General features: G+C 40.7%; 1 protein-coding gene across 3 annotated transcripts in view; it reads left to right on the forward strand.

Moving 5' to 3' along the window:
• The window catches only part of CFAP161 (cilia and flagella associated protein 161), a 50,295-nt gene extending 35,576 nt beyond the window's left edge, over window positions 1–14,719 (forward strand). The window contains exons 1-7 of one of the 3 annotated variants that reach the window (XM_054450798.1): window positions 1–129; window positions 996–1,085; window positions 2,234–2,466; window positions 3,769–3,853; window positions 9,293–9,451; window positions 13,398–13,471; window positions 13,878–14,719. In XM_054450798.1, coding sequence (XP_054306773.1) covers window positions 61–129; window positions 996–1,085; window positions 2,234–2,466; window positions 3,769–3,853; window positions 9,293–9,451; window positions 13,398–13,471; window positions 13,878–14,073 — 906 coding nt within the window. In that variant the 5' untranslated portion in view covers window positions 1–60 and the 3' untranslated portion in view covers window positions 14,074–14,719. The remainder of the gene's footprint in view (window positions 130–995; window positions 1,086–2,233; window positions 2,467–3,768; window positions 3,854–9,292; window positions 9,452–13,397; window positions 13,472–13,877) is intronic. The other 2 variants (XM_063652444.1, XM_054450799.1) reach the window with 2 other exon arrangements.
• Window positions 14,720–15,022: the final 303 nt, after the last annotated feature.

Below are 15,022 nucleotides of genomic sequence, written 5' to 3' on the forward strand. Positions count from 1 at the left end.
GACGCGCCACGCTAACGCGTGGTGTAGGAGGAAGGCCCACTTGCTGAACAGCAGGGAGCGATGGCGCAGAACGTATATGGTCCGGGAGTCCGGATAGGCAACTGGAACGAGGATGTCTACCTGGAGGAGGTACGCAGGATGTGGCCAGGTGCAGACCCGCAGCTCGGGAACTCCCAGACCCTACTCTAAGTTCAATCTCCTACTTTGAGCGCCTCAAGCCTCCTCTCTCTCCCAGCATACAGCGAATACCTCTAAAATCCCCTACTTCTCTAAACTCCCAAGGAATCTCACCTGCCAAACTGCAAACCCAGGTCTCACTGACCTCTACTCTGAGCACCCTGACTTTCTTTCTCTGGGTCCCTTGGCCTCCCAAAGTCAGGCGCCTTGACTCTCAAGCCCCTTGCCTGTGTCTCCCGCTTAGTCTAGAGCCCCACTAAGTCCCCCGTATTCCTTAGAGTCTTACAGTCTCATGCTGCGGGCCAGGTGAGAACACAGGCTCTAGGTAGAAATAATATCCCTCCCCACTCCAACCCTGCCACGCTTGCCCTCTTAAATGACCCTGAGTATTCCTTTTATTGACGTTGTACTCACTGCCTCGTATTCTCCCAAGGGTGGTCTTAACAAGGCTTTGAGCCATTCGTGTACGGGTCAGATTGGGGAGGGGTGAACTTTCTAGTGTCAGTCATCATACAGTCAAGGGAAACCTCAGCAGGGGAGACATGGCCTCCAAATGTCACTCAGGATGGTATCTGGCTGGAGTAATTACTGGTGATGTTTCTTTTTCTTTGTTTTGCCTTTCTCATTTTTCTAAACATTCTATAATGTAGTAAAAATATTAAAGTAGTGCTAAAAACGTTCCATCATTCCCATTATGCTCACATCACCTTTTTTGTACTTAAATTTTGCTTTTTCAACTTGGAAGACCTTCTGACCTAAAAGTTATTGATACTAACATCTGTATTATTCAGGGCTGCTTTTGTTGATTTTCTCTTTAGGAGCTCATGAAAGACTTCTTAGAGAAGAGAGACAAGGGGAAACTTCTCATACAGAGAAGCAGAAGACTAAAACAGAGTCTCTTGAGACCGGTAACTTTTTTTTTTTAATTACACTTTAAGTTTTAGGGTACATGTGCACAACGTGCAGGTTTGTTACATATGTATACATGTGCCATGTTGGTGTGCTGCACCCATTAACTCGTCATTTAACACTAGGTATATCTCCTAATGCTATCCCTCCCCCGCTCCCCACCCCACAACAGGCCCCGGTGTGCAATGTTCCCCTTCCTGTGTCCATGTGTTCTCATTGTTCAATTCCCACCTATGAGTGAGAACATGCAGTGTCTGGTTTTCTGTCCCTGCGATAGTTTGCTCAGAATGATGGTTTCCAGCTTCATCCATGTCCCTACAAAGGACATGAACTCATCATTTTTTATGGTTATATAGTATTCCATGGTGTATATTTTCTTAATCCAGTCTGTCATTGTTGGACATTTAGGTTGGTTCCAAGTCTTTGCTATTGTGAATAGTGCTGCAGTTGGTGGGACTGTAAACTAGTTCAACCATTGTGGAAGTCAGTGTGGCGATTCCTCAGGGATCTAGAACTAGAAATACCATTTGACCCAGCCATCCCATTACTGGGTATATACCCAAAGGATTATAAAACATGCTGCTATAAAGATACATGCACACGTATGTTTATTGAAACCAGTAACTTTAAATTCAGACATTGTTTTCAAAATTCTGTTGAACTTGGTGTGAGTATATGTTAAGCAAGAAAAAAATTTCATTACTGAGTTACCATTTGGAAAATAACAGTTTTAAAAAACAAAATTTGCAATGTTTTAAATTCTTCTAAGATTTTAGAAACATAAACAAAGTCTGCCCTAAATCATGTTTACCTGCATTTTACAAATAAAGAAATAAATGAGTTAATATGTAAATAAGTAAAATGCCCCTTAGTTGGTAATCAACAAATTTTTCAATGAATGCTGAATTTCTAGAATAATGAGTAAATCCATGTGATTTTCACCAGCTTTATTTGACTTCATTTGGGATTATTGGGAGCTTTGCCTTGGCAAAGGGGAAGGGAAAGGAAGAAGGAACTAAAGGTTAGAGGGAATCCAAGTGAAATCCTGAATGAAATGTGTACTAGTCTGAGAAGGAAGAAAATTGCCTTGGCAGTGACTGTTGAGGAATTTCATGGTTTATGTAATAAACTACTGTTAAAATTGTAGATGCAACTTTCCATAACTGAAGATGGTTATATTCATTACGGTGACAAAGTGATGCTTGTGAATCCTGATGATCCTGACACAGAAGCTGATGTGTTTCTGGGTGGGGACCTGAGCCTGTGTATGACTCCAGATGAAATTCAGTCCCATCTGAAAGATGAATTAGAGGTACCCTGTGGCCTGAGCGCAGTTCAAGCCAAGATCCCAATTGGCAGAAACACTTTTATCATTTTGAGGTAAAGAGACTTTAATTTTCAGTTCATTTTCATCATAAATATGTTTCACTTGTAGCTTAAAGATTCCTGGGTATTGGAACCACTGAGTGGAGGGAAAGGTTTTGTGAACATTTTTCGTGATTTTCATCTTGCTTTGCTTACCTTGAGAATTATTGTCAAGGGAACTTTACAATCCCTTTTTACCTTGGACAGCAGGATAATTGTATTCAATTCAAAATGCTTAAATCATGAATATAGGATCCAGGGAATTAAATCCATATTCTGCCTGGAAGTAAAGTGGGTTTTCCCTATAACATTTTGGAACACTTTGAGCTCATTTGAGTGTTTTCATTGTTCTTAATATGGCTATGTTATTTTTTTACAATAAAAACATACAGTTTAATACAACGTAGCACTAGATGGGATTTGCTCTTTTAAAATTAACTGTCCGTTAAAAATGTACTTGAAGAGATTTTGAAAATGAACAATTAAATCCTTAGAGAAGAAATAGATACATGATCACAATTTAAAACTATTACTAATTCGTATGACAGCAATGTAAGCATTGCAAGAATATATAGACCCGGGCCAGGTGCAGTGGCTCATGCCTGTAATCCCAACACTTTGGGAAGTCAAGGCAGGCAGATCACCTGAGGTCAGGAGTTCAAGACCAGCCTGGCCAACATGTTGAAACACCATTTCTACAAAAAATACAAAAAATGAGTTGGGCATGGTGGCAGGCTCCTGTAATTCTAGCTACTCATGTCACTGAAGCATGAGAATCACTTGAACCTGGGAGGTGGAGGTTGCAGCGAGCCAAGATTGCACCACTGAACTCCAGCCTGGGGGAAAAAGAGAATATATAGACAGATCTTCAAGTTCTAATTTAGATTTCCTTTGAATACATATGTTAAGGCAACTAAAAATTGATCACAACCTCTGTTTCCTGAAGGATTAAGAGGGAACTGTATTAAATGTCTACAAATGTGTTACCTTGGTTCTCTCTGAAGATGTCAATGCACTTGACCAGAATTCCTTAGTATACATTAGCAAGACGTGCTTAGTTTACTCTAACCAGAGGCTCACAAAGTGGGGATGCTTTGTGTGCTAGCTATGGTGCAGGGCAGGTAGTAGGGTGCTAGCTGGATTTTAAGACCAAAAGAAAACACCTTTTATTTAATTATTTAATTCAGTTACAGTATGTGAATATAAATTATCAAAAAAACTGATTACAAACAAAATTGCATGCATAAAAAATAGAGTCATAGAATGATTCTAATACAGAGAGTTTACATTTACATTATACTTATTGTCCACTGACAGTGTACACAGAGATGCCACTGGTCAAGTCCTTAGATATGGGCAGGACTTTTGCCTGGGGATAACAGGAGGATTTGACAACAAAATGGTGAGTTATCACTTTGCATATCTACTTTGGATCAGTCATTTCTGGTGTCAGCTTGCAGCTTTTCACAGGCAGTTTTGGGCCAAGCCAGTCTTTCCTTTTAACTTCCCGAATTACAAAAACTACACCCTTGAAAGCTAAAGAGTAAGGGAGGAAAACCATTTCACAATACAGCTGGCAAAAAGCAAAAGTTTATACCACTTCCACCTGTAAATTAACTGATTGAATTCATCAATAACCATCTGATACCTGTCAAATGTTGCCAATGCTAGCAAGGCATATTATCTGACAACTTTTTTATTTAAACTTTTGATGATCAGACTTTTGCCTAGTATGGGAGTAAGGACAATATGAGATGCTTAAATTTGCATAAATCAGGGAGCCTTGGGGATTAGGAAGTATAATAGAACCAGATAGATTTGGGTTTGAATTTCAGATGCGTACCTATGGGATGGGAATTTGGGTAAGTTATTTAATGCTTTTTGGGCCTGTTTCTCATCTATAAGATGGTGAGTATTAATCTACCTTACTACATGCCAGGCAGTGTTGTAACTGCTTCACATATTTCAACTCTCCTAATCCCCTAAACATGCCTTTGAGGTAGGGACTATTTTACCTTAAATTTACTGATGGAAAAACTGAGGCACTAAGAGGTTAAGTGATTTCTGACTCAAGTCACTCAGCTAGCAAGTAGCAGAGCTAGTACTATATCACATTTTTTATTGAATTAATAATTCATTTACTATATGATGTAGCGTTATTATTATTATTTTTGATACCACTAAGAAAACGCAGTGCTGCCTGCTGGGTGCAGTGGCTCATGCCTGTAATCTCAGCACTTTGGGAGACCAAGGCAAGAGGATCACTTGAGGCCAGGAGTTGTAGACCAGCCTTGGCAACATAGCGAGACCTCATCTCAACAAAAAATTTTTAAAAAATTGGCCAGGTATGGTGGCCACATACTCATGAGGCTGAGGTGGGAGGAGTGCTTAAGCCAGAAGGTAGAAACTGTAGAGTTTGCACCACTGTACTCCAGCCTGGGTGACAGAAAGAGACCCTGTGTCAAAAAATAAAAATAATAAAAAGAAGAAGAAGAAACAATGCTACCAATTAAACTCTGACACCCCACAGATGGTAAGTTGCAGCCTGATAAATATTGACTTATTGAAAAAAGGGAGTAAATTACCATTTCTTAACCAGAGATTAGCACCATTAACATTTTGGCTTATTTTTACTTTCCTATGTATTTTTTCTTAAACTTAGATAAATATACAGATAGGTTATTCTTTCTAAAATAGCATTTTTAAAGCTTTTTAAAATGACAAAAGCATTTAAGGAGAGCATAAGATATAATTGTGTGGCGGTATCATAATTTACCTAGCCTTTCTTCTACTTTTGGGCAGTTGGGTTTGATCCAGTATTTCTCTCTTATATGTAAAGTTCCAGTGTGCATTTGTGTATAAATGCTTAAAGCTTCCCCTCTCAAACTTCACATTAGGAATTCTACCTTTAGGATAGATTTTTGGGCAAAGAATTACTGAGTCAAAGAATATAAACACATTTAAAAGTATTGATACATATGAAGAGTTCTTTTTGTAATGGGCTGTAGCAATTTGCACTCTCAGCAACAATAAGAATGATCATCTACTGCTTCATTGATTGTATTAAATATCATAATGTAAAACTTTGCTAATTTGACAAGCAAACAAAAAGAAAATAAAAAATGATATGTAAATGTTGTACTACTTGTAATTTCTCCTGTATTTTAAGTTTGCCTTATCTCTTTCCCTTATTTCTTCTTTTCTCTCTCGCTTCTTTTTTCTTTCTCCCTCCCTCTCCTCTCTCCTGCAAATCATCTGTTTTTTGCCTTTGTATTGATTTGGGTTTATATACCAGTGATTAGTAAATTTTGTCATATGTCTTGCTAATATTTCCATTTGTTGCTTGGCTTTTAAGTTGTAGTTGTTCTAATATTATATTTTTGAGTAAAATGTATCAGTGTTTTTCTTTGTAATTCCTTCCATTGCTTTTAAGTTTTAAAGACTGCTTCAGAGATCTGATAAAAAGAAAAACTTGAATTAGCTTCTAGATGTTTGCAATTTGACTTTTGCTTACATTTATTATTTAATCAACTTGGGACTTATTTTGATAAAGGGTTTTATGTGAATATCTCATTTTGTCCCAGATGACTGGTCAGTTTTATCTATTATCTCTTGAATGATTATTCCTTTCTCTACAGGTGTATGACATTTCCCTTAGCATATATTAAATTACTGTATATACTACCCTGTGCTTCTGAGCTTTCTATTTTGATCCATTAAACCCTAGTTGTCTCTTTTTTTTTTCTTTTTTTTTTTGAGACAGGGTCTCACTCTGTCACTTAGGCTGGAGTGCAGTGTCGCAAACATGGTTCACTGCAGCTTCCACCTCCCAGGCTCAAGCAATTGTCCTGCCTCAGCCTCCTGAGTAGCTGGGACCACAGGTGCACACCATTATACCTGGCTAAGTTTTTAAAATTTATATATTATTTATTTATTCATTTTTGTAGAGACGGAGTTTCGCCATGTTGGCCAGGCTGGTCTTGAACTCCTGAGTTCAAGTGATCCTCCTGCCTCCGCCTCCCAAAGTGCTGGGATTACAGGCATGAGCCACTGCACCCAGCCCAGTTGTCTATTTTTATTCTAGGACTATAGTGTCTTAATTATTAGAGCTTTATGATAGGGCTCATAGCCCTGTGACCTTGACAGCTCATAGGGCTAGTTGCCTCTCATTACACTTCTTTGTCTGAATTTTGTTAGGAATTAATTTCTCAGTTAAATGTAATGGTTATTTTTTTCAAGTCCCTCTGCCCCTGTGGAGAAAAGATTACTTGGTATTATATTTTGATTGGCATTGTAAAATTAAGTAAATTCACATATTTAGTAACTTTTCCATATTTATTCTTCTGAGATGTCTCTCCATTTATTCTCTCAGCAAAATTTTCTATCACCCAGTAAGATTTTGTGGTTTTCTTTACATGGACTTGACAACAATTTTGTTAAGGGTTTTTCCTTGGCATCTTGTATTTTCAGATGCTACTGTAGAGCGTTCCTCTTGATAGAATAAGGATAGAACATTTGATAGAATAAAGGATAATTTCTCCTATAAAAATATGAGAAGGCTATTGATTTTTATATTCACCTTTGATGAAATCACCTACTCTTATTAATTCTATAGTTTTTTCAGTGATTCTTTTATGTTTTCTAGGCAGACAGTCATTTAATCTTCAAATGATGACAATTTTCTCTCTTCTCCAATTCTTATACCTCGAATTTTGGTTTCTTGTCTTTGAATTAGCAAGCCCTTCTGTGGCATTCATAGAAGCGTTGGTGAAATAGTGGCCTACTGGGTTAGTTCCTGATTTTATTACTGTTTTACTTTAGGTGAACAAAGCAGTTTGTGGTTTGAGACAGATATTATTTGCCTTTTTTTTTCTTTTTTTTTTTTTAAGTCAGAGTCTCACTCTGTCGCCTAGGCTGGAGCACAGTGGTGTGATCTCGGCTCACTGCAGCCTCTGCCTCCCGGGTTCAAGCAATTCTCATGCCTCAGCTTCCTGCGTAGCTGGGATTACAGGCGCCTGCCACCACACCTGACTAAGTTTTGTATTTTTAGTAGAGACAGGGTTTCACCATGTTGGCCACACTCTCTCGAACTCCTGACCTCAAGTGATCCTCCTGCCTCAGCCTCCCAAAGTGCTGGGATTACAGGCATAAGCCACTGTGCCTGGTCTTATTTGCCTTTTTAAGTTCCGGTTTTCTTGTTGCTCTGAAAGGCACCATTATCCAGGGCCAATGGCGAATCTACCTTGGGCCCATCTCCCTTCCCCACCCACATCCAGCTGATTACCAGGTCTCTTCCTCTGTTCCTAGGCACTGTTCTCCCTTCCTACTGCACTTTGGCCTGTTTCTCATGCCCAGTGCAGCCCCTTAGCAACCCAGGCCCCATTGTTTTGCCCTTTTAGTCTATCCTGACTTCAGACCATACTAGACAGGGTGCTGCCAGGTTGATCTTTTTTTTTAATTTTAATTTTAATTTTTAAAATTTATTATTATTTGTTTTTCAGGTTGATCTTTTATAAGCACAGGTCTGGTCACCCCCATCCTCACTGGAGTCAGCAGTGGCTCCCCATTGCCCTTTGAATGAAGTTCTGGTTATTTGCTGTGGCATTTGAGGCCCTCTGTGATACATCCTCACCCTGTCTGTGTTCACCCTCTCTGGCTTTCCAGCCTCCTCCTCAGACCCTCTTTTGATCCCCCAGGAAAGCACTATGTTCCTACCTCTGCCTCTCACAGCTCATTGCAAATCTGCTGGACCTCCCTAACCAGAAAGGTGCATGCAGGTGCTTCCCATTTCTGTGCTCAATCACCTCTTCTGCTAGGTGCAGAACCTCATGAGGATAGTAACTCATCTCTGCCTTCCCCACAGTGCCTCACAGCACAGCCTTGCATGGGAAAGGTGCTTATTAGAAACCTGTCAAAATATGCAGAAACTACCTCTACATTCAGGGCGGGGCTGAACCAGTGAAGAACTAGCAAAGGACTAACATTTTGGACTTTTCAGCAGGATGGGGGTTGTTTCTTGGCAAGGTTACAGGCAGCCAGAGAGCCGACATAAATTTCCAGCATGGACATCAATTCCAGAGGGGTGTGGGTCACCTTGAAGGCTCACAAATGAATATCAGCTGTGAGGATATTGATCTGAAGAATAATTCATTTCATGTGATGAGTTTAATGCAACATCATTTATATTAAATAAAATATTAGTCCATGGCTGGGCATGGTCGTTCACACCTATAAACCCAGCACTTTGGGAGGCCGAGGTGGGAGGATTGCTTGAGACCAGGAGTTCAAGACCAGCTTGGGAAACAGTGGGATCCTATCTCTACAAAAAATAAAAAAAAAAAAAATCAGCTGGGCATGACCGTGTGCACCTGCAGTCCCAGCTACTCAGGAGGCTGAAGTGGGAGGAGCACTTGAGCCCAGGAGTTGGAGGCTGCAGTGAACCATGATTGCCACTGTGCTCCAGCCTGGGCAACAGAATGAGACCCTGTCTCAAAACAAAACAAAACAAAAAAAAACCCCATTGGTCCAGTTCCTATATCCTGAAGGGGAACAGGGGACAGGGAGTAGGAAGGAGAGAGGAAGATTGAGTTTGGTATTCAGAGGAAGGAAAAGTAGTTGGAGATGTGAGTGTGTGTAGGTGTGTGTGTGTGTGTCTTGGTCTCAGCATGCCAGATGGCATATCTAAGGTAGAGGAAAATTATGCTTTCTCATACAATCAGTAAGAACAGAGTTTTTGAGAACTGCTTTGAATGTGGTTGCCATCCAGCCAGTCAATTGCTTCTTTATTCTCCAGCTTTTCACAGAGCTCTGACTTAGTGCATCTGCTTACTGTCATTTTCAGTTGTATTTATCAAGTGACCACAAGACCCTCCTGAAATCTTCTAAGAGGTCTTGGCTCCAGGAAGTGTACCTAACAGATGAGGTCTCCCATATGAACTGCTGGCAGGCTGCCTTCCCTGACCCCCAGTTACGCCTGGAATATGAAGGCTTCCCTGTCCCGGTGAGTGCAGCATCGGGAAGACATGGGTGCCTATGCTATGAAATGGATGCAATTTATTTCTGTCTATAAAACACAGACTTATAGCTCAAATGCCTTATGACTTTATCACTCTTTTCTGTCTTTTTTTTTCCATTTATAACACACAGACTTATAGCTCAAATGCCTTATGACTTTCTCTCTCTTTTCCATTTATAACACAAGTTTGGGAGGTACCAATTTACCCCATGGCAGCATCCTGCATTAGAGTTTCTCAACTCTTGCTAAACATTAGAATCGCCTCAGGAACTTTCTAAAAAGCTCAGGCCCTGCCCCTGTCATCGGGTTAAGAACCAATGATGTGCGATCTTAAGAGTTGTGACACTGCTTCCTTTGCACTGTTTTTGCTAAGGCCTCCTCTAAGTACTAATTTTTAAGGAGTTTGAGCCCAGGTGTGGTGGCTCACGCCTGCAATCCCAAAACTTTGGGAGGCTAAGGCGGGCGGATCTCTTGAGGCCAGGAGTTCAAGACCAGCCTGGGCAACATGGCGAAACCCCTGTCTCTACAAAAAATACAAAAATTAGCCGGGTGTGGTGGCACACACCTGTAATCCAAGCTACTCAGGTGGCTGAGGCATGAGAGTCTTTTGTACCCAGGAGGCAGAGGTTGCAGTGAGCCAAGATTGTACCATTGCACTCCAGCCTGGGTGACAGAGTGAGACTCTGTCTCAAAATAAATAAGTAAATGAATAAATGAATAAATAAATAAATATTAGGCAGGTGTGGTGGTGAGCACCTGTAGTCCCAGCTACTTGAGAGGCTGAGGTGGGAGGATCACCTGAGCCTGGGAGGTCGAGGCTGCTGTGAGCTGTGATGGTGCCATTGGACTCCAGCCTGATCAACAGTGAGACCCTGTCTCAAAAAAAAAAAAAAAGAAAAAGAAAAAGAGCTTAGGGAGTCTTGGAGAAGCCAAGGAGACAGCAGCGTAGTCACATAGTCAATGCAGTGGTCCTGCAGGACGGCATCATTCTCATTGTCACTGTGCGACATTTTCTCTGGATGCTGGGACCCATGGGACTGGAGCCTGAGGCGTGGTCCTGATGGGAAGGTGGGAGGTCTTGTGTGCATGGAGTAGGCCTCCCTATTTCAAGGGCCAGAGGCTTTCCTGCTCACAAGGCATCCAGCAGACAGAATGAAGATGTGTTGATGGCCACTGCGTTGAGTATGGAATTAGTAGCAAGCATGGCCAGGATTCGCTTGCTACTGACCAGGAAGTGGCCGCAGTTGCAGGCCACTGAGTCCACCCGATGCAGCATGCCTGTCCCTCACCTCTGCCAGGTGGATCCTGACTTCACAAGGTTCTTTCTCCAAGCATGGAGGACATATATATTATCTACAATGAAACAGGCTTTACAAATTGTTCTCTTTAGATGTCCTTTGCTAAGCTTTGCTCTTCTGAGAATTGCCTTCTAGTTCCACAATTTAAACTGCCAGTGCCTCAGTTTCCCTATCTAAATTCCAGGTGTTAATAGTACCTACTTCATGAGGTTTTGTGAAGACTAAATGGTTAGTACATTTAGAGTGCTAATTCAAAAGGTGCCTGGTTCCTAGAAGCCACCCACAAGTGTTTCTTCTTGTCATGACTGTTGTTATATTGTTACTGTTGCTGGCTTTTTTTAGAGGTTAAGGGAGCAGTCAGTGTTCCAGGCACCAGGAGTTCTTTTCTCCATTACTAATTCACCTTATGGCTTCAGGAAAGTCTCCCCAGGCCTCATTGAGACGTGGTTACACCTCTGCAAATGGGAAACCCCAAACCTGTCTGAGCTACCTTGCACATGTCAATAACCTCTGGCTAGAGAGACCGCCAGGAACAACTGTGGCTTAACAGGTTGGGTAGATTACTTCTTGCAGTGAGGGAGAACACACACAATGGGGAAGCATGAAAGAGGGTGTTAGGATGCTTATAGAATTTGGGCTTTGGTTGGGTGGTGTTGGAGAGAATCCCAAGAAGTGAGGCTTTGCTCTGGACTGGATGCTGTCAGGAAGTGGGGGATAATTCTATGATTGGTTATCTCAATAAATCTTATCTCTAGGGAGGGCCAGACTAGAGTGAGGACAAAGCTGTCATTAGTAAAGAAGCAGCAGTCAGTCGCTCATATTAGCTGGGAGAGGCCGGTGTTTGGTATTTAGTGGCTTAGCCAATGTTTGTGTTTTGTGTGTGTTCAGATATGATTATAGAGTGCTCTTGTTTTTGTTTTGACCCCTCATGATCACAGAGTGGCCTTGTCTGATGTGGACATTCTGTGAAGTTGATTCTGTTCCCAGGAGAATACTAAGGCCTACTTGTCAGTGCCAGGCCAACCCCTGGATGGCAGGGCTGGTTTTTCTTTCTTACACAGCTTTTAACTTACATGAGTCAGGATTTTGAAATAATATATATTTTTCCTGATTATAAACATATGTTCACTTATGAAAAGTCAGGAAAGCACAAAAATAATACGAAAATTACCAGTAGTTCCATTTCCAGAGAAAGCCATTGCTTATCATTTCTTTTTACAAGATAGGACATCATGAAGATACTTCTTTTTTTCCAGTAAATAACACCATTGATCATATCTTGTGTGGCAAAGATCTTCTCCAATATAACTTTGAGTGATGATTTCATCATACAGATATCTACAATAATGTATTTCATCCATCCATTATGGTTTGGCATCTAAATTTTTCTGTGTCTGTGTGTGTATAAATACATGTATAGTCATGTGTCACTCAGTGATGGGGATAAGTTCTGAGAAGTGCATCATTAGGCAATCGTGGTCACCCTGACAATGATTTTGTCGTTGTGTGGACATTGTGAAAGGAAAATGAATCTTGGGACCTAAACTCACTATGTCAAAGGGAAAGTCAAGCTGGGAATGGGGTCATGCAAACCTGCCTCCCATTTTGCTCTTAAATAGGATAGCTACAAATATATATATATATATATTTTTAAAGCTACATACATCCCTCACAATTTGCCCACAAGGAAATTCCTCATGGGCCCCAAGATCTTTACCTTAAAACAGTTATGTGGAATGTTACCCTGACAATGTAAAGTGATAGCTTATCTTCACGGTATGGGACAAAGGACAGAACTAAAAAGTCATCCTTCCGCTCACCTGAGACAAAGGCATATATGAATGCTCCCTCTGCTCCATGTTTATTTCATCTTATGTAAAAATGCAGATTCACCGAGCACAAGACGAATGCATAAGTAACTCTTACGCCCTCTCACATGTAAAATGTGTGTTTGTTGAACACTGACCGAAAACTCAAAAGAATGCAACTGCTTGCCTCTTTTATTTACCCTCCTTTTTTTGTTGTTGTTTTTTCTTTCTTCCTCTTCCCCCCAGTACCCGCTCTTTTCACTTTAAATATTGAGGTCCCCAGACCCTCTTCGGGAAAAAGCACGGACCACCGATTTTTCCTGTTGGTCTGTGTTCTTTTTGGTGGGCGCATCCTTGACCGTGGCAAATAAACCTCTTAAAATAATTGAGACTCGCCTCAATCATTTTCTTTGATTTACACATCATAAATGTACTTACACATCATAAATGTACTTACACAAACCTAGATGGCATAGCCTACTACACACCAAGGCTACATGGGATAGCCTCGTGTTCCTAGGTGTAGAAACCTGTACAGCATGTTACTATACTGAATACTGTAGGTAACTGTAACACAATGGTAAGTATTTGTGCATCTAAACACAGAAAAGGTACAGTAAAAATAGGGTCTTATGGTCGCATAGGTGGTCCTTTGCTAAATGAAATGTTGTGAAGTGGCACATGACTGTGAATATATATAATTTTTTTCTATGAAATTGAAATAAATGTATATTCCAAATTTTTGCCTTAGGGAAGCTTTTCCCTAAAGCAAAAAAAAAAAAAAAAATTTAGAATGCTAATAACACATTTTCTTTATCTGTTAAGGCAAATGCTAAAATTCTCATCAATCACTGTCACACAAATCGGGGACTGGCAGCCCACCGGCATCTTTTCGTAAGGTATTGTATTTCAGGGTACAACAAAATGCTGTGACTGGGGCTGGGGGCCATGAATATAAGCAAAGAAGCTCAATTGACAGTGTATGGCTGCACATACAAAAAATGTCCTTTGCTGATGAAATACCGCCACATAGAACTTCGATGGTGTAAAAAATCCTCTTAGAGCCCCTTCTTTTATACAAATCCTTCCCCTACAAGAGGATTTTAGTTCTAATGGGATCCTACCGGCCTAATCTTTGCCCAAATAGGGTGCAACCTCCCTGCAAACATGTCCCATTTTAGAGATTCCCTAGGGCTTTATCTAGCAATCCGCTTCTTAAGGTGCTTTTGAGATTAAATTATTAATAACAGCTTATTGAGAGTTGTTACTCAATTTCAAACCACAATTGATTCTCTCTTGCTCCAGCACCTATTTTGGAAAGGAGGCTGAGGTTGTAGCTCACACATACCTGGATTCACACAGAGTTGAAAAACCAAGGAACCATTGGATGTTGGTTACTGGGAATCCCAGGGATGCCTCGTCCTCCATGTTGGATCTGCCCAAACCACCCGCAGAGGACACTCGAGCCATGGAGCAGGCCATGGGCCTTGACACGCAGTAACACGCCAGACACGTGCATGTTTTCCCTGGTCCCACTCTCACCGAATGTAGCTTTAAAAGAAATTAACAACCTTGGTCATGCCTCAAGCTATTTTTGAATCAGATGTGGAACTCTCTGGGCGCTATATTAAACTAAAGATTACATTAAGATTATTGAATTTGTGGTGGGAGTCTAGGGCTGAAGAAAAACAGCTCTAGAGAATAAATAGTATTTGAAAGTGACAAACAATAGCCCTTTGTTGATAAACAAATTCTGAAGAACTCAGCTTCCTCTACTTATATCCTTCATTGTCTACAAGGACAATGCGTTACTTTTTAAAGTTATGTCTATGTAATAAAGCTGTTGGAACTATACTGAATTTTTGGTACCACAGTTTCCCTCTTGAATGTACTAAAACACAAAAAACTGACAGCTCTGAGCTGTGGCCTTACCTTGGAATTAAACATTTCCGCCTTTGTAAAACATCCTATTTTTGTTTCTACCTTTGGCTTTCGAGGTCAGGACCTCTACCTGATCAGTAACCTATTATTTTGTAATGATTTTTAAGCTGCAGAATCTCTACCTTGTCTTTGAAACTGGCACATTAGTTGTGGCACCCATGTGATTAGATAGTTCCTGACAAAATAAATGTATGTCCTTCCATTTATTTGTTCATCTGTTCATTCCTCATTGAGTGCCTGTGATGTGTAGGGTATTATAAAGGGATGTAGGGTTTCCAGGTCTTGTAGATACAGGTAAACTATTAGGCTGGTTCACAAATATGTATACTGAGAGGTAGAACGTGGGCTGTAAATGTGTTTTAAATAGATGGCAGTTTCAGTCAATGCAGACTGACCCTCTTCAAGAAGGCAAGCATTTTCCATCAAGTACTGCAGGATTTAGGGCAGTGGTTCCAGCCTTGGCTATGCATTGCATTCACTCTGGGAACTGTAACAATTACTGATTCCTG

This window comes from Pongo pygmaeus, chromosome 16, assembly GCF_028885625.2.
Source record: "Pongo pygmaeus isolate AG05252 chromosome 16, NHGRI_mPonPyg2-v2.0_pri, whole genome shotgun sequence".
Lineage (NCBI taxonomy): Eukaryota > Metazoa > Chordata > Mammalia > Primates > Hominidae > Pongo > Pongo pygmaeus.